The sequence below is a fragment of the Leptinotarsa decemlineata genome, unplaced genomic scaffold (assembly GCF_025532065.1).
Source record: "Leptinotarsa decemlineata unplaced genomic scaffold, Ldec_3_MD MMD2_tig00000505_RagTag_RagTag, whole genome shotgun sequence".
Classification (NCBI taxonomy): domain Eukaryota; kingdom Metazoa; phylum Arthropoda; class Insecta; order Coleoptera; family Chrysomelidae; genus Leptinotarsa; species Leptinotarsa decemlineata.
Window position 1 is genome coordinate 283055 of NW_027412549.1, and position 20364 is coordinate 303418.

At 32.6% G+C, this 20364-nt stretch overlaps 2 protein-coding genes across 3 annotated transcripts in view; one reads left to right on the forward strand and one right to left on the reverse strand.

The window, feature by feature from the left end:
- The window catches only part of Cals (calsyntenin 1), a 159448-nt gene that overhangs the window by 6862 nt on the left and 132222 nt on the right, over positions 1–20364 (reverse strand). Inside the window, 9 exon segments of the mRNA XM_074173725.1 lie at positions 3931–4118; positions 4205–4448; positions 5442–5645; positions 5761–5883; positions 5972–6148; positions 6578–6708; positions 7675–7824; positions 8374–8549; positions 17545–17811. Of these exon segments, the coding sequence (XP_074029826.1) occupies positions 3931–4118; positions 4205–4448; positions 5442–5645; positions 5761–5883; positions 5972–6148; positions 6578–6708; positions 7675–7824; positions 8374–8549; positions 17545–17811 (1660 nt within the window).
- Positions 10436–15272, forward strand: LOC111504326 (uncharacterized). Of its 2 annotated transcripts, none has more exons than XM_023158850.2 (2): positions 10436–10682; positions 12023–15272. In XM_023158850.2, the coding sequence occupies exon 2, from the start codon at positions 12211–12213 to the stop codon at positions 13225–13227; it is 1017 nt and encodes a 338-aa protein (XP_023014618.2). In that variant the 5' UTR covers positions 10436–10682; positions 12023–12210; the 3' UTR covers positions 13228–15272. The 2 variants fall into 2 exon arrangements, with proteins under 2 accessions (XP_023014618.2, XP_074029825.1); XM_074173724.1 differs by lacking the exon at positions 10436–10682 and adding an exon at positions 10752–10773.

The following is a 20364-nucleotide window of genomic DNA, read 5'->3' on the forward strand; positions in this document are numbered from 1 at the left end:
AGATGTTGTTAACATTGTATCATCAGCAAATAAATTCATAAAGTCACAATTTTGACATAAACTGATGTCATTAATATATATAAGAAATAGTAAAGGGCCCAAGACACTTCCTTGAGGTACCCCAAATTTTGCGTTAATAGGAGATGAGAGAACATTACCCACTTTAGTGATTTGTCTTCGATCGCTTAAGTAGTCCTTAAACCATCCTAGCACTGTTCCTTTAAGACCTATAGCTTCCAATTTTTTCATTAATATATTACGGTCAATTGTCTCAAAAGCTCTTCTTAAGTCTAAGAATACTGTTACAACATAATCTCCGTTGTCAATAGATTGAGTCCATTTACTAATCGTAAGTTGTAAAGCCGTTTCACAAGAATGATTTTTCCTAAAACCGGATTGATTACTTATGAGAATATTATTGGCCTCAACATAACTTAGGAGCTGATCGTATACAGCCATTTCTAGTAGTTTCTCCATTCCTGGTAAGGTGTTTACTGGACGGAATTCTCCCGCTTTATTAGTATTTTTGACTTTGGGAACAGGTACTATTATACTAGTTTTCAGGTGCTCAGGAAATTGCCCATATTGTAGAGAGATATTTATAAAATGTAACAAAACATGACCAATGACTCCAAACGTAGCTTTAATGAACTTGATATCTAAGATTTCAGTTCCAGATTTATTTTCCAATCTATTAACAATTCCTGTAAGATCTTTCAATTCAAGTTGATTAAAAGTTTCGAAACTAGAGACCGCCGTAATTTCACCTCTCCATGAAGTAGTAGTCTTAATTGATTTAACAATTTCTTCTAAGCTGGATTCAAAATATTTGTTGAAAGTTTCTGCTATTTCAGCTTCATCTCTAAGGATTTTTACTTGTCCTTCTCCTTCAAATTCAATATTGTTTGTGTCAACTGTATTAGACTTAGTATTAATTAGAGATTTAATGGTTTTCCACATAAGTTGTTGGTTCTTAGAGCTTGAAACAATTTTATTATAATAATATTCTTGCTTTTTAGTTTTCAGTAAATTAACTACATAGTTTCTTAGACTTTTATATCTTTCCCAGTTGACTTCACACCTGTTATGTTTAAAAATTTGGTATGCTTCATCTCTTTGCTTAATTATGTCTTTTAGGTCCTTGTCAAACCATGGAAGACTATTTTGGTGAGAAAAATACCTCTTGACTGGAGCAATTGTGTTGACAGTATTTACAGTCTTATTAATAAAATTCTCATAAAATCTTTGAATGTCAACACAGTTTAGTAAATAATTATTGTCAATCAATTCCAAACAAATTTTATTCATGTTTTCGTTTCCCAAATTACGATAACTCTTAAGGGTTTTTGGTGAGTTTGATATTCTATTTAATAGGTTAACAGAGACTAAGGAATGATCAGTTATTTTGGGTATATTGTGAACTACTGTTTGAAGTTCAAAGTTACTGATGACATAATCAATTAAGCTTGCACTAGTATAAGTAATTCTAGTACATTCTTCAATACTTTGATTTATTCCATACATATTCAATAGATTTTTGATGCGTGTCGATTGAACTTCATTACTTTCAAAGTTAATATTAAAATCTCCAGCTATTATAAATTTTGATTTTGATTGAGAAAGATCTTCGCATATATTTTCAAAATGATCAATAAATATTGTGTGACTTGCATTAGGTGAATGGTAAAGGGCACCAATTAACATTTTTACATTATTGTATTTTATTTTTATAATTAGGCACCAATAATTTTTTTCTAAAGTATAGTTCTTGTAAATGGAGTATTGTAAATGAGATTTTACATATATAAGAACCCCTCCTGTATGTCGGGAAGATGAATCACATCTAATTGTTTTATATCCCGTTAGCATTATTTCACTGTCCTCAATGTCAACAGTGGTACGTGTTTCACTAAATAATATTATTGATGGTTGGTATGGTAGGATGGAATTAATTATTTGGTCTCTGTGTGCAGTCAAACTTTCAATATTACCATATATAATGTCTGTTTTAAGCGGTATATTAGGATATTCGTTTAGTTTTTTTCATTAGAAACTTTATTTGCTATTGTGGGTACATTATTTATGTATTTGATTGTTTTTGAATTATCACCATTTGATATTAATTCTTGTAATTGTTTTTTAACGTTAAGGTAATAATCTTTTTGTTTTTTGGTCTGATCGCTAAATATTCTAATGCCCTGTGGAATATTGTTTCTATTATTTTTTATATTTCTTAATATGGTAATTGCTTCATTTTTGTTCATCATAACTACTTTTATTAATCTATTTTTATTTGGTATAACTTTTCCAACTCTAAATATTGTAATGTTGTCAAGATTAACATTGATACTGACTTTCTTTAGTATTTCCTTAACTACATTTGCATCTTCTTCTTTTCTTTGCAAAGGTGTTGTTGCCTGCGCCTCTCTAACATTAGCTACCATGATATTAGCTTCTCTTCTTTGGCGTTCTAGTAGTTCCATAATGATACTTTCAGTTGGAGTAGTTTCACTAACTTCATTTACCTTTATCTGCTTCACTTCATTTCTAAGATCATTTATTTCAGTTTTCAAAGCCATCTTTTCAGTTATTAGTGATTTAACTTCTGTTTTGAGGATATTCATCTCACTTCTTAAAGAGGTAACTTCTGTTTTGAAACTTTTCATTTCTCTTAATAGTGCCGGCACATTCCTGAAGGAAACTCGGCATTCCTGACAGAAGTACGTCAATGTTCTTTTCGTCAAGACTACAGCTCGAAGTTCCGATGAGCTTAACCCTGTGCATTGTTCTGACGGATGTTGCGCACAGTGACAACTGTCACATACAGCATATTTATCTCCGAGATCTTGATTGCATTTTATACACATATCAGACATCCTAATGGCAATTTATCCTTAGTGCGGCCCTGGTAGAATTTCTATGTGAGGAATTTACCTCTTTTTTTGCTTTGGAGATAGGTGATTTTTGTTACAGCCAACAAAAAGTGGTCAGTCTCCTTGAATTAGTTTATTACACCAAACAACTGCAATTTATGACACTTTGCAAATTGAAATTTCAATTGATTTTTACTATTCCACACACTAATTAAGATTACTCAATGGATGGAAAAAGAAATAAGAAAAAATGACCAACTTTAACTATAGAAAAAGCCAAATAAATCATGCGTAAGGTAGTCTTAATTCATTACCCTTTGTGTGTTGTAGTTATGGCACATATTATTTTTTGTGTAGTGTTTCATTTTTTATATTTACGGCTGAGCTGAGTGAATGTTTTCTAATATGATTCTTTATACTGAAGTCCACGTAGGCATCTTATCATTTTTTTTTTGGACTTTAAATGCTTTCACGGCATGAGCTGAGTTTCCCCAGAAGGCAATCCGTAAGATAAAATAGACTGCACAAGTCCATAGTATATTAATTTTAGCACTTCCAGCGAGACAGTTCCACGTAATTGTTTTATTACAAAACATATGCTACTCAGTTTTATTACTATATTTTCTATTTGTACTTCCCATGTTAGCGGGAATACTTCTTTAATAGGAAAAAATCGAAATGATGAGAAAAAAAATTCAAGGTATAAGCGGTGGTCAAACGGAACTACTGAGTGAACGTTTCGTCTGCTACTGCGACAGAAGTCACCAGTAGTATGTGCGTTGACTGTATGTGCAAGGGTTATATCTCGAAGACTCAGCAATGACTGTCGTTGCCGAAACTTGGGAGATAAAACGGAATGTAAAACATATTTTTTTTGCAGACAGGCAGAAAATAATTAGAAATTGAAGCAGGCAATGACTTTTACACATGTCACAATATTTTGATTCTCTTTCTATCATTTCAAACTTCTACGAACTCAAAAGTATAATCAAGTATGGCTTTCACTTTTAAATTACAATGTTTGATCTCAAATAACAAACTCAAAATCGGTACTTACTGTTTGTACGTATTCATTGGAGGTAAACCTTCCATTCAATTCAGAACATGTCAGTTTGAAAACTCTGTTGAGGTAGTAAGCAGGTTTATGATTAGTGTAGACAATCTGTCTGAGGACCTGTTGATAATTGTAGACCATATCTGATCCAGTTATGGTGACGCCATCTTTTGACACCCTAGCAGCCATTCCTTGACACAAAAATTCAACACATTTTTCAAAACATTCAATATTTTACAATTTGAAAAGTTGTAATATTGTAATAGGTTATACTTACCCAGCCGTTTTAGCATTTCTTCTGGAACGCTCAAATTCTCATGATCTGGATTCAGATTGGGGTAGATACTCAACTGACATTTATCCAATTTTTGTTCTCCAGTAATGTGCAAGTCAGCCAATACTCTGACGCCCATTCTAAAATCTTCATACTTCCTAGCCATGTTTCCTGTGCCATTCAACATTATACTTGGAGTTTGCGGCCGAAGCACCATGACGTAAGTCTGTGCATCTGGTACCTTGACCTAGAAGTAAGGGAAGTGTTCATTTACCTTTCAACATGTTTCAATTATTGAATACATAGTAAATAATTGTACTTTCTGAATACAAATATTGAGTTATTTTAAGCTACTAAATCCAATTGATTATGATTTTTATGAAAAACACGTAGTCATAACTTTAGTTTTAAAAGCATAAGAGGTTGTGCTACAGTAAAAGACTTCCAATCCAAGATCATGCAGATGATGAAGAGACAAAAGAGTACCAATCGTCTTGTACTTCATTCCATAAATATTGAAAGTGTTCTGAATAATAAAAGTTATAAAACACCAATAATATGAAAAAATAAAAGTAGAACAATTTTATGGCAAAACTGAGTGTCCAGGTTCCTGTATTTCACGGTGATTCCATATTGTTTTACAACAAACTATTGCCTCACAAATGGGACAGCTCAGGTGAAGTAACGATAATGCACCAGTTGGTCAAGTCAAGAATGTGCTGAACGGTTGCTGTCATGTGAATTGATGGTTCCAAATAAAAAATATTCATAATAATTGAAAACCATCAACTCACGAAGAATATTGACAAAGATCCTTTGGAAATCACATTTAAGGCAGGTGTTGCTATTTGTATTGTACAGTAAGTTCAATATTCGAGGGTAAAAATATATGAGGTATCAGTAAAAACACCCAAAGCCCAATTTAAACTTTCAAAGTATTTTATTTGTAAACCTTTTATTTGTAATCTAACCTTTTCATGATCTGAAAAGTTCTTCTAATCCCCAAGTGGAGATACGACATTGATTTTTATTCTCAAAACATTTTAATTTCACTACTTGAAGCACCTAAAAGTAGCCACCTTCACTTTAGTTAAGAATTATTGACATTTTATGCAATTGAAAAATATGTTTATCAGTTCATGTACTGAGAATTACTTGTTCCCCTAAATAGGTGGCACATTAGATCAATAATTAGTTTGAATAACAAAGTATACTCGCGATCATGAAAAATTAATCATACCTGTTTTCCATTGTCACAAGTCACAGTAGTTGATAGGCGTAAATTCCGTCTTCCTGGCGTGGGGAATTCTCTAGAGTTAGCGTAACCTACTTTACGGACCAATGTTTCTAGATTAGTTCTATTATCACCTTCTACTGTCACTTCGGTTAAGTCCGAGTTTGTTAGAAGTTCCATTCCTGGTTGAAGGAGTTCCATTGCAGGCACCTGGAAAAATAGAATGATGACTAGGTAATTGTAAAAAAATTTACTGGAGAGAAGCCAAGAGAAATTATGACTGATACTGACCACAAATGATTCTTGTAGCCTTAATAATGCTTACCTGCAAACTCTCCTTACACTGATGCAGGCAACTCAACACTTCAGGTTTTTCAGTTTCTCCGACTAGAATACTCAATCCAGCCAAATATCCTTTAAGATGATGTCTCATTTTGTTGTCAGACCCCTGAAAATATGATCATCAGTTAAAACCAAAAAAATCAGGTAAAACTTCAACCATAAAATTCTAAATTAGAATTATTGTTAATAATCACCTGCCAGCACGCGCCTACAGTGAGAGTAGTGTTGATTCCTTTCGTGGGATGGAGTGGCCAGTCATCTATGACTTCTGGATTCTTCTTCTCACCTCGGAAAAGCTGACCATCGATGTAGAGCTCAACATCAGGAAAACGTACGTTGATGGCATAATGATGCCATTGGTCGTCACACACCTAAAATTATATTTTTGGGTTAAAAAAGCCAGTACCGAATAATAAATGTATTCTACAAATTTTTTGGGTTCACATTGAATTTTTTATCCTGCAGTAGCTAGTTGTAATAATAACAATGGGATAGAAATGATGTTGACATACTGGTTGAAAAAATATAATTTTCAGAAATTGAATCTAGCAATGAGGTTTGATGAAGCAGACACTCAAAAATATCTTCCCTAATCTTACTATATTCTATTGTTTGTACGATATTATACTTTAAAGAATTAAATTAAAATAAACAAAGTTTATTATAAAATTAACGAAACTATGTATTATGAGATTTAGGCTTTCTCAGCCAACAAACAGTTTCACAGTAAATTCAGTAACTGAAATGATTTGGGTAATATGATCAAATTGAAAGTGGAATTTTTACATCAGAAAATGTACTTACTTGGAAATTTTCCATCTCCATTCCGCAGGTCGGAAAATGTTCAGATCTCCTTCTGAAAAGTCACGTCTCAGAAGAAGAATCAATCTACAGTTTCTCACAAAAAGAGCATAGTGATGCCTGTTCATTTCTGAAACAAATTATCAGACTGTATTGTAAACGAAATCAACATATCTGGTCGATATAACACATGTACTAAGGAGAGGATTTATCCATGTTGATAAAACGCATGGTAAAAATTTCAGTTTGAGATATCAAATTTTTTTTACACTTTAAAAAATAATAATTAAAAAAAATGAACAATTATGTTTACCAATCAATGTCTAGTTTACAGTAACTTGAGAAATATTATTCTCAAGGAAATCAATAGTGTTTCTATGAGATTTAGATATACAGCTATGAGATTTAGGTATACAGCTATGAACTTATGATGTACTGTTTGGAACCTTTGGTGTAGTAATGAATATTACTGGAGAGGAAGATTAATCTTCCTCTTTGAAGATGATCACTTGGTGATCGAAACACGTGTCGAGGTGTTAAAAATATAACGATTTGGTGTTGGGAAAAAAGTCCAGTAATATTCATACAGCTATGAGATTAAGGTATACAGCTATATATATATATATATATAATATATATATATATATATATATATATATATATATATATATATTTATTTTGAGTGATGCAACTAATTTTCCTTTATTTTCAGTATTTCAATATTAAATTTTACAAAAGTTTGAGAAGTGCCAAGAAGATGACAGTACTACCAACTGTCGAAAGCGCTCGCAGATAATTAATAGAAGATATAAAGCTTCAAATCCTTTTTGTAAAATTTAATATTGAAATAAAAAAATATATATATATATATATATATATATATATATATATATATATATATATATTCATTTGAATAATAAAAATTATGATTACTTCAAAATGAAAGATGTATGGAAACATAAAATCCAGTTTCTTTGTGTTGATGTAATTTGTTTTGACAAGGTTTCGTTATGTCAAAAATAAGTAATTAATCGAAAGGTTATTTGAATATATTGAAAAAATTATTAAGAGAAGAAAAATTGTACTAATTACTTACTGTGATCATCGGCAGTGCAAATTATATGCTCTTTAAGGTGTTTATCTTGAGTTTGATGTTGTCCGTGCCTCATCCAAGTAGCTACAGTGAAAGTAGGTGGTAGATTGTGGTCCAAAATTGAATTAGGAATAGATACTGCAGTGCTGGAACCTAAAGGGGCAAAAGGAACTGTTTAGTAATAGTTGAGAACCTGAGAAATTAGTTTTTTTTGACTTCCTCCGAAAGAAAATGAAGTTGATTGAAATAAAGTACGAGATATTTTGATAACATTCCATATCTCCATTACTGGAAAAAAAAAGGAAATGCTGTTTGCTGGGGCACTGTGACCAATCTACAAGAATTATATTAACAAATCACTACTGTTTGTAATGGTTCATCCCTACAAGAAAGTAAATGTAAATGGAATTTACGAAAATGTGCCATATTGGGCATATGCAACATTGAATACTTTGAGGTCACGATCGTCTGAAATACTCATTATAACTTTTCATAGATACACTTTCCAACACCAATCAATCTTCAAAAATTTTCTGTGTAGACAGAAAACTGATTTTTCCTCTATGAAAACTTCTGATTATTTACTATGAGATACAATAATTTGTGTCTTGCTACTCTCGCTGTTTGATTAGTTGAAAATGAAATGTGAACTTAATTTTTTGTAACCTTTCAAGTTTAATTCAAACTATATCTATCACTCACCATCGAACTCGAACATCTGATCACTTTCATGTCCTTCATCAGAAATAAGTGGTTTTGTCCATTCTGCACCAACTCCAGGACTTGGTAGGAGATCAATCGCAGCTGGCGAAGCCCCGCAAAGTTTTCTTTGTGACTGAACAGAGTAGGTATCTCTGTCACAGCCTTTGCCAATGTGCCTAAAACAAAAAAAATATATATAAATCCAATATTTGAACAACTGTCTTTTGGAAGAGTACCATGGTCGAGACTATAAGGTATTATATTGGTAAGAGAAAAGTATGAAACTTAATCTTTTAGAACACTTGGAAATCAATATGTTTAAAAATCAGAACAAAAATAAAATAAATAACGGGCCACTGTTTAATTAGTTCTCATGAAGTTGAAAACTGGATAATTAATTAGGGTCTGCTATCAAAGGCGTCGCCAGCTTATGAATGAGGGGGGCAATGGGGCAATATTATGGAGGATAAAAAATATGAACGCCTGGTACAGTTGAGAGCATGAAGCGTTACATTTTGGAAGTCTTTGCCTCGATGACGATTATAATAAGAACGGTTCTGATATCAATGTATAAAACTTCACAAGCCCTCGATAGTACAATAACTAAATCAAACTTTTAAACACTGTAATAAATATTTATTTTAACAAAAATTATATTTAATTGAAACATAACCTGCGGGGATTTTTTGCAAAACTTTCAACCACTTTATCATTGAAATTATTTAGATTTTTATTTATTATAGCTCTGTGTACACTCATCATGGCCAGACCATTAAGGCGATCTTCTGCCATGGTGCTTCTTAGCCATGTTTTCATTCTACTGAGGCTGCTAAAGGATCGCTCTACTGTATAGGTCGTGCATGGTAAAGCGATCAATATTTTCAATGCTTTTTCCGTTTTGGGAAAGAAGGAATTTGTTTCTTTTAGGACATCAACAACTGTAAGATTTGTTAGGTTAAGCCTAAGAGATCTTATATTATTTAATGAATATAAATGAATATTGACTAAAACAGGCAAGCCGGTAGTCTTACAATCGCTTTCCAATTCGCTTGTTTAGCTTGTTTCGTTGATCACTTCCAATTAAAAAGTGACTCGTTCACAGCGGCTCGCGTGGGGGCAACTGCCCCCACCTGCCCCCCTTTGGCGACGCCCTTGTCTGCTATTTGAAGCAGGCTAAAAGGTAGTGACAAATTATTAAGTCAAATATTAAAATTGTGGTGGTTTATCTACCACAAATTTCTGATTGTAGAAATAAAAAACTCATAGTTAAAAAAATCTGTTGAAATCTGCTTTTCTGTTAACCAACTGTTGCTCAAAATTCGAAACTTGTGCGAGCTAAGGACTAACGAGGTCTTATCTTTTAACGTATAATTCTTAACACTGTAGTTGTTCCTAAAATAATTTTTTGCTGCGAACTGGTTTATTTTGGGCAAAAAATCCAAGAGACATTTTTTGTTTAGAATGAAACAAGCTATCAGAAATACATTTTTAAATGGTGAACAAATAATAAGACGAAAAGTTACATTGGAAATTAATTTTAGGGGTTGCGTTTTCCACCCCTTACAACCATGGGGTCAACCAAAAACATTTCTGGCTAAGTGTCTTTTTGGTAGTACAAAACGTCAGGTTAATTTCAATATTGTAACTGAGGGGCTGTATCTTAACAAGGGATGATTCAATGAAATTTCTTTATATGAAAGATACTATCTTTTTTTCGATGAGGAATCACCTCCTCGTTTGTTTTATACTTATTTAGTTACACCCTGTATATATATATATATATATATATAATATATATATATATATATATATATATATATATATATATATATATATATATATAGAAACATAAAAACCAGTTTCTTTGTAATGTTGATGTAATGTGTTTTGACAAGGTTTCGTTATGTGAGAATTCATAAAGGTTTTCTGAGTCATTAATTACGGATTTGGCATCAAATAGGTTCTAATAACTAATGTAACAACCTTTATTTCAGTCGAAAACACAGAGTTCAAAAACCCCATACTAAAAACTGCGTTGCTGCCTAACTTTGAATATAAATAAAACATACAAAATACCGAAAACGATAACACGTAATTAGTATCTTATCTCAATTTGAACACAATTTCAGTAAGCATAAAAGATAGCAAAATTCGGTGCTCTCAACGAAGTAGCTAGTTAGCTGCAGGTAATTACCTTGAAACCAATGCCAAGTGCGTGATGAAAAAAAGTTGAACGTTCGACAAACCCAAGGCCGGCTTAGTTTCATTTGCTGTGTCATTTCAAATTGAAGTGCAACTTCGAACATCAAGTAAGTACTTTTGTGCCATAAGTTATTCAAAAAAGTGAAACAGTTCTTTTCCTGTTTTTCTTGTGGTTATAATACTAATCATATTTCCGAGGTACTTTGTTTATATTTTTGGAGTGGCATGAAAACAAATATAATATAACGCAATCCCTGACGTCAAAACAATGCATGCATGATGTTGACTAAACAGGTTGTTTTGTTGAAAGTACATGGGTAGTATTAATTTCGCGAAGATTGAAATTACATTAACAAGTATTCTTTGTTTCTTTTCAAGACATCATAATATCCTCTTCAGCACATAATATAATTTATATCGGTTCAAATTTGTTATAATTCGTAAAATTTATGTATTGATTCCGTTCAACTGTTTTCATGTACCTAGTTCCGTTTTTATTGCAATTTTCATTTTGTCATTATTAAATGCAAGTAAACTGAAAAATAATTCTAACGTCATAAGTTTGAAAGTCCTAACCTCAAAAAACAAAACTTTTCATGAAACATGATAAAGTGAATGTGTCCATGTATAGTGGTTTTACAATAGCTGTTTCAAAATCATCAGGAAAAATTCCTTGCTCGAATGACATATTTATCAGATGAGTTGAAACACTATTTCATATATACAACTTTTAACGATAAGTATTGCAACATCATCAATTCCACAACTCTTTTTGTTTTTCATATTTTTTACAATTGCTATTAAATCATTTTCTGTGACTGGAATCAAAAACAAGGTGTGACTATTGGAGGCTATCGCTCACTTTACCGATATTATTTTGTGTTGATAAAATTTTGAGATCTGAATTTGCAAAATGGTTGTTAAAATTATTAGCCATTCCATTGTACTTAGTCATAGCTGTAATCTTGATTATATTTGTCTAGTAATTGGGATTACTCCTGTTAGACAATAAACCTTTATTTTACTTGCATCAATAAATTCGAAAAAGTGACTATAATAAATTTGATAACGTGGTTTAGGTTGAAGTGAATAATCATTAAACATTGTACTGTTTGTGGGTAGTAGTAAAGTATAATTCAATTATTTATAAATGGAATAAACACAAGTAAAATACTCGAAACATTCTCCTTGGTAAAGGAAAATATAATATCCTCTGCATTGAATTCTTATATTAATCCCATCGTTCATTTATTTATATAATAAAGTTTTGTTTTGATTAGTTGTTGTTAGCAGACATCAGCAATTCTCGAGTAAAATGTGGGATGGTGAATGGTTCTGAATTAAAAGAAGTTCCTCTTGAAACAAAAAAAACACAAAAACTACCTTACTTCCATGACTATAATTGTGCGATTCATAGGAGAATGTATAATAAAATTTTCATTTTCAGGCAATGGACGCCCGATCATCCTTCCCGACTACATAACTGAGAAACTGAAATGCGACTTGTGTCATGGCTACCTATCCATCCCTCCAATATCCACATACCAAGAAAAGCATAGTTGTGGTAGATGCAACCCCGGCTGGCCCAGAAATGCAATTTACGAGCAAATCGCCAAGGTAACGTCCTTCCCATGCATGTATTGTGGCATACAATTCTCCTGGAACAACATGGAACGACACGAGAGTTCGTGTAGACTGAACAAAATCCTTTGCCCATCAATATACGATAAGGCTCTCCTGATGAGCGACATTCCAGCGCGAACTCACGGTGAATACCATGAGAGATGCCAGATCAGAAAGATAACGTGTCCTTTCAACTTCTGCGGGGATTCTTACCAGGTTACTAGTATCTTGGACCATTGGGTGAAATTCCACAAGGAATATATCTTCACAAACGAGGTACAAGCGAAAAAAATCCTCAAAGAGGAAAAAATTTGGAACTTTATAGCAGACACTCAGGTCTGCCTGGTTGTGGTCAATCAAATAGTGATGCTGCTGTTCGTTCACAGCAACTGCGAGTCAGAGGACTCTACTGGAGACATAACATGCTACAACTACTACTTTGGAGTGTTTTCCCTCTGCTTAGAACCCTGTGGAATTTGTTATGTGGTTTCACTAACCTGTCATTCCGACAATGAAGATTCCACCTTGAAAATGAAGAATCAAGAGATCAAGCCATTCAACGATAACCTGCACCGCTTACATTTCCTCAAGATAGGTTTGTGTGACTTGAAAAGCTTCGACTTCATGACTACAAAGTTTGTCAAAATCAAAAGACTGAAGGACATGAGACTGAGCTATTCGGTAAAGATTTGCCAAAGCTTCGAACCCTTAGCTGAGGGATTTCCCAAGCAGTCTTTTCCAATCAACTTGGAAATCCTCGGGAAGAGCTTCGAATGCCCGATTTGCAAGGATTATATGTGCCCGCCGGTGTATAACTGTCAAACGGGTCATACGATATGTAAGAACTGCAAAATGAAAATGAGAAACTGCCCTTTTTGTCAGGCCGCGATTGGAAAGTCGAGGAATTTTGTCCTCGAAGAAATTTTGGAAACGTTGTCGATTCCATGTCAGAATGAAGCCAAAGGTTGTGGTTTTGTAGGGAGAATCGAAGAAGTGAAATTTCATGAAGTTTTATGCCCTTACAAATGAATAACTATCAGTACACTATATTCCATTATTATTTGCACCATGTAGAGAAATTCTAGATTTGTGTTGCGTAAAGCACTCAAGTGGATACGAATGATAATTGCCAATGTACAAAGTTTCAATAACACCTATGTAGATTTGTTACATCGACACTGTGAATCAAGAAAGGAAAACATGTTCAAATATGGACGCGAAAAGTACTTATAATTTAAATTTTCGGCATTGAAAAAGAGATATTTTCGAAAATTTCAATAAAAAATTCTAAACATTTCATGACATATTGAGATACATGAGGGTGGAGATAGGTTTTGTTTTGAATAAAGATTGAAACAGTTGCACAAAAATGTGCAACTCTAACAATAATAGATCAATTATAAGAACATTGGCTCTCAAAGGCAAAGGCCAAGTCATGATTAAAGATAATAAAATAAGTACCTGAAGTTGTGTCTGCTACTTCGGCAGATATCATCAGTGGTATATGCTTTGACTATAAGAACAAAGGTTATATCTCTAAGTCTCAGCTAGGACTAATAATAGATCAACTTTATCAAAAATGGCATTCCAGACTCGTACATACAACTAGGACTTCTACTATTGAGCATAAAAACTAGATAAGATCATGATTACCTACAAAAAATGAAGAATTATGATACTGTACTGAATGGATAAATATATTGAAAGAAAACATAACAGATTTTAAATGATGTAACAGGTTATTATATACCATCTGAGAAGCCCTTCTGTTACCTGTGCATTAACCGATACTTTTTTAGTATCGAAACAAAATATATGTCTGACAGATGACAGTTTTAGTCATCTCCTGATGATGCTGACTTGGTTAGTGAAGCGCACAGCAAGAAAGATCTGAGGATTTTGCTATAAGTTTCAAATTTATCACCAGAAACATAAAAAATCATCAATTAACATTCTGAAAATTATCAAGAGAATAGTTGGAAAGAAAAAGTTATGGTCAAAAGTAGTAGTACTAGACCAGTACAATTTTTATCAAAACTTCAGTTTAATGAACAGTCCTTTTATAATGTTTTTGAATACTTCAGAAACAGAATTTCTATAATAATACTTAGTACAACATATTATATTAATCAATTATATATTATTATATATCTTGTATAATTTTATGTTTTCTGGAAAAACTTGTTTTTCTTATAAAGCCTAGAAGTCATTCTGTTTACATGACGAATAAAATGTTAAAACTTTCATTTTGAGAGGGATAATTGCAAAAGTAATATGTGGAGTACAAGACTATCTTTTGTCTGGATCGATTATTTTGGAGAATTTGGAGAAATCGTTCATCTAGAAGTGAAAAGTATTCAACTACTGACGCTGCTCAGAAGGACTTATTTCACCATATGGTAAAACCATAGATTAGTTTCAGAGCGATTTCATCAAATGGTCTTTTCTGCATCTTCACCACCCTATTAAAACACTTTTTCCAAACCAAAAATACTTTTTTATCATTAGAAGATGACTAGTCATTGATGACTATTCATTTTCTGATGATGTTTTCATGATTAGACAAGAGATCGTTTTTATTCTGAAGTCGGAAAAGTGTTTTCAATAGATTCAATTTAGTGGTTCCAATTTTACTTTTAACTACTGTATTTATCTAGATCTTAAACAAACTCTCGACTTTTCCATTAGATGGCCTCGGAACTGTGTCACAGGAGAAAAATATGTAAATATTTAAATAAGGCATTTATTTTCAGTGTAGAATTGATTTAGACCTCCTCAGGAACTATGTTCTGGAAAATGAAAACAACAAAACGTTCTGAATAGAACCTTCAAAGTGATTAGAAGTTCAGATCCCCTCCACAATGGCTGGTGACTACAAAAAGGTAGCTGCACGTTTTTCTTCAATCCTAAATGATATTATTTCAATGTGATATACATATATACCTTTTAATATTTGATTGGTCTCTGATCTGTTTTAGAGTCACAGTCAGAGTCCACTTCCAATTATATTACTGTTTCAGTTAGACAGAAATTTACACTTTGTAGGTGAAATAAATAATATTTCTTAGTACAAAGTTTTTCATTGCACATTGCATGAAAATAGATCTAGCTCCACGTTGGACGTCAGATGTAAGTATTCAGTTATATTTCTGAGCTCAATATTTGGGGATTGGCTATAATTTTTTTTCATTTGAATTTATTACTATGATTTTCATTTTTTCACTTTTTCATTTGTGTATCAGTGTATTATTTTTTACATTTTGAGACAATGATAACCATAATTTCCGGAATTATTTCACTTTTTATATTGCGCACAATATATTGCATATTTGCGCCATAAACTATGTTTCAGAATATAGCAAATAAATTTCCAGTTATCATCCATATCCAACATAAAAAAATATTGAGCCGTAATGAGATCAGGCCGTACAACGGCCGTGTATGGGCTAATGATCTCATTACAAGAGAAACCATTGGAGCTCATCCACTAGACACTACTGTTCGGCCGATCATAGAAGTCCGTCACACAGTGGAAAATATGCCGATTTAGGTGGATTAAATTCTGAAACTTGTCCATATGTAACCTTTGGGGTAACAGATTACGGAAGAAATTAAAAATGTAAATAATTTTTTTTGCTAAAATATAAAACTTTCCTACATTTAACGTTTGAAGTCCCAGAATACGGAAAAATAATACAACAAAACTAATTATCGGCTTGGAGCGTAAACCTGCTCTGATGTATTTGAATCATTTAGGAAACTCTTCTTTCAGGGCGGCCTGAGCGTTGACAAGTAGGTTGGATAACTGAAATACTAAAATCCTTTTCACTAGAGTATTTATTAAAAACATCTTCCAGTTTTCTATGACATTTGTCCCAGCTTCCCGAAATTTTGTCGGAAACACGGGAAATTCAAATTTTCAAAGTCCCAATCTCCACATTTTCTTGATTATTAATTTGAGCGGAAGTATGTGGTCTTGGCGGTTTTTTTGGAAAATTTAACCCACTCTTCAAAAAATTTCCTCCTCGTGATTCAGTGTTTTGTCTGAAAGAATTATGTATAACCCAAAACGCAAAAAAACGCAAACATTTCTTTGCAATATTTAAAGACTAGAAGGATTGATGGAACAACTCCTTGGGATAACTTGGGGTTTTTTTGTTATTGAATAGGGATATACATTTACAAATTTTTAAATTAACTCTACAGGTAGATTACAATGTATATTCAATAAAGAGTGTGGAAATATAATGTCTTAACTGTCTCACCAATGTCCATTGTTAAATAAAAGCAAAAAGACTTTGTGCTACACACCCCTTGAACATAATAAATGGCCATCGAATAGAGATAATCTCACTGCTGGTTATTAAGCACGTGTCTAGATAGGAATGATTCACTCATTTACTATTTATTTGTGAACATGGAATGGCGGGAAATGTTAGTATTAAGCGGCTTACTAACTAATAATAAATAGGTCAAGCACTCAGAAATTCCAAACTTTGGACTTGACTTTTGTCCACCTAAATTTGTGATTCTGGGATTTTACAGTCTCATTCGGCCGAACAGCCTAACGAGTGAAGTCTGTCTGTTCTGTCTGTTTTTCCGTTAATCAGCTGTCGCCCCCATACGAACGACAACTCTCAGAAGTTGAGAAACTTGTGCGAGCTAAAGACTAACGAGGTCTTACCTTTTAACGTGTGATTCCTAACCCGGTTGCAGAATCATCCCAGCTTCAACCAGATAGATTATCTCGAGAAAAATATCTGGTCGAGGCGGAAATCGAACCCACAGCCTTCCGATCGTGAGTCGGGCGCACTACCACCACGGCCAATTAAAAGGATTCACGTGCAATCTTTTTGAAATAGGTATTTTCTGTGAGTTTTCTGTTCTTTGATCTTATTGCTTCAAGATGGACATTGAACAAATTAGTAGTGCCGTTCAAAAGCATATTAGAGAATAAAAGAGAAATATAATTTAAAATGTATTGAAATGTCTCAGAACTTATTCGATAGTAACTAAAATATGACACAAACCCCCTGGAGTTTGGTATGTAAATGGTGAAACTCACCAAGGCGGCATCTTTGTGCAAGAATCAGGTGGATCTAGTATATTTGTATTTTTCCCCTCCATTTCTTTACATAGTGAGGGGTATCTAATAGTAATATTATGTCCCCCACATCCATTTTAATAGCTCATAGCTGGGGACATTCAAGTGATAACTGATGGCCAAATCTCGGCTCTAATGGACGGCTAGGCGTATGGTTAAGTATTTATTATAAGTTAATGTTTGTGTATAATTCTACCATCTCTCATTATATCTGGTGAATTGTGGAATGAATAACGACTCACCTCGTAGCGAGATCCACTCGGGTCCTCAGCTCCCTCACGTTACAGGGCACGTCACAAAGCTCGAGACCTGCTGAAGGAAACAGTTCCTGTTTTCCTGACATTGGTGCATAGTCAACTCTCTCCGGAAGACCTCGCCAGCCAAGTCTGCACACTCTGTTGACTTTGATGGTGACGAGAGCTGGAAAACTTTGACGCATGCCGCAGTCGTAAGCGATAACGGAAAGGATGTGGTTGTGGGAACGTTCATAGTCGAGTGGTTCTGTGTTCCTGATGACAACGAAAAACGGCTACTCAATTTCTGCTTTCGAAAAATCAATATTGATATAAACATGCTTTATTGGTGGAAGGAAGAGTATTTCGGGAGAATAAATGAAATGGATATAATATTAAATTTGATCAGCATATCAGTAATGCTGGACAAATTCTGTGAAAATAGAAAATTGTGCATACAAATACTTTACAAATTATATCAGTATTAATAACAATAATACCATATCAATATGAATTCTCAAAATATGTAGTTCAGCCCATACAAGAAAATACAAACCTACTGCTTTATGAAAATTGCAACATTAGTTCCCTAGAAGACGAATTAAAGATTGTTTCTATTTACACCAATTTCTCTTTGAGAGTTAATTATACTAACTAACGAAATAATCTGCTGTAAAGATAATAGTGTACCCGCCCAGGAGGAAGAAACCAGCATGCTGAAAAAAACAATAAATGAACTAGTTGAGGAAGGTGAGATGAATAAAAAATATATTAATAAGCTGATAAAAGAAAAGGATCATTATCTGCAACTAGCTATGGACATGGAAACTGATTTAAATATCTTGTTAAATATAGAATAAAGAAAATACTTTTGTCTAGTTTCTACTGTGTTTATTTATTCGGTACGACCGGTTTCGTCTTATAAGGCCATTTTCAAGTACAAGAGTTACTTGAAAATGGCCTTATAAGTCAAAACCAATCGTAACGAATAAATAAACACAGTAGAAACTAGACAAAAGTATTTTCTTTATTCTAGTTTCAACATGAATTTCTACAAAATAAATAAGTCATCAATTGAACGAGTATATCCTGTTAGAAACTCAAAAAAATACGGTGAAAGAAATGGAAGATGAGACAGAATTGCAAAAACAGATATTTGTAAAAGAACCACAAAACTCTGTAAGTACTCAAACTAGTATCATATATATTCATAAATCCACAATAACAGATGAACAAACCAGTGGCGTCGATAAACAGGAAATTAATACATGATCAAGGAACACAAGTCATGCTGCACCCACCTGACTCAATTTTTCACACTTTCAAAGCAGACACTAGTAAAAAGTCCAATGAATCTGGACGTTACAAAAACAAACAGGGAATAATTATCATTTCTAATTACCATGGTAAATATGGTAGTTATTGTTAAACACATATAAAACAGACTGCATTTTGTTCAAAACTGTTCACATGAATATTTCTATTCCGGAGTATTTTCAGCTCAGTAGTGAAAGACTAGGTATTTCAACGAGTACAAAACTGTTAGGAATTTATATAGATGATAAACTGAATTATAAGGTACATATTGACTATCTTGCAAAAAAACTAGCAAATAAGTGTTATGCAATTCGAGTGTTGAGACGTCACTTGAAAATGGATGCACTGAAAACGGCACACTATGGGACTGTTTATTCTCTGCTGAAATATGGAATATTAGTATGGGGAGGGAGTACACAACTGGAACGTATTTTCATAATGCAGAAACGTATATTGAAATTACGTATATGAATTACACAGATACTTGTCATGGTACCTTCAAGGGTAACAAAATGCTTACTGTATATGCTATATATATATATATATATATATATATATATATATATATATATATATATATATATATAATATATATATATATATATATAATATATATATATATATATATATATATATATATAATATATATATATATATATATATATATATATATATATATATATATATATATATATATATATATATTTATGTTTGTGTACTTTTTGTAAACGAGAACAAATCGAATTTTGAAGATGACATATATAGACATGAGTATTCCACCCGACAGAAATCCAATTATATTGTTCCTAAACATAGATTGAAAAACACAGAGCATGGGCCACATTACGCATCAATTAAACTCTACAACCATTTACCCTTGATTATCAAAGAAGATCGGACAAGACAAATTTTTAAAAAACGTGTTTTCGATCTGTTGTGTGACATTGAGCCATATTCATTACAAGAATTCATGGACAAATAACCATTTTCAGTCTGTATCAAATTCAAGTTTCCTAGTAACTTCAATATTACATATTACATTCTACCTATTCATCAATCTTTATCTGTGATATTTACTCATTTGTTCCTGTCATTTTCATATACTTATTGTATATACCATGCTTTTATTTATATTAATATTAAGTGACATTTGTATTGTTAATGTAATCATTTTTATGACTTGAGTTTTATCAATTGTTTAAATTGAAAGCTTTAATAAATCTATCTATTGGTATAGATATGTGGATGACGTTTTGGTATGTTTTACAGGTACTAAAGGACAAGTAGAAGCATACAACTCAAACTCATTCAGTTTCTTGGACACCAAACATGATTTTTAATTTATCACAAACTGTCCTATACAGATATTACTATACATTATGATTCTACCCATCCATATCAACACAAAGAAGCAGCTTATAATAGCATGATTCACAAATTAGTCAATATTCTTCTTTCAATAGGTAATTTCAATATAGAACTCAATATCGTCAAGCAAATTGCAGTAAACAA

Bases quoted from the DNA above. Each gene is read 5' to 3' on its own strand.
- LOC111504326 (XM_023158850.2), top strand. From the start codon at position 12,211: ATGTATTGTGGCATACAATTCTCCTGGAACAACATGGAACGACACGAG.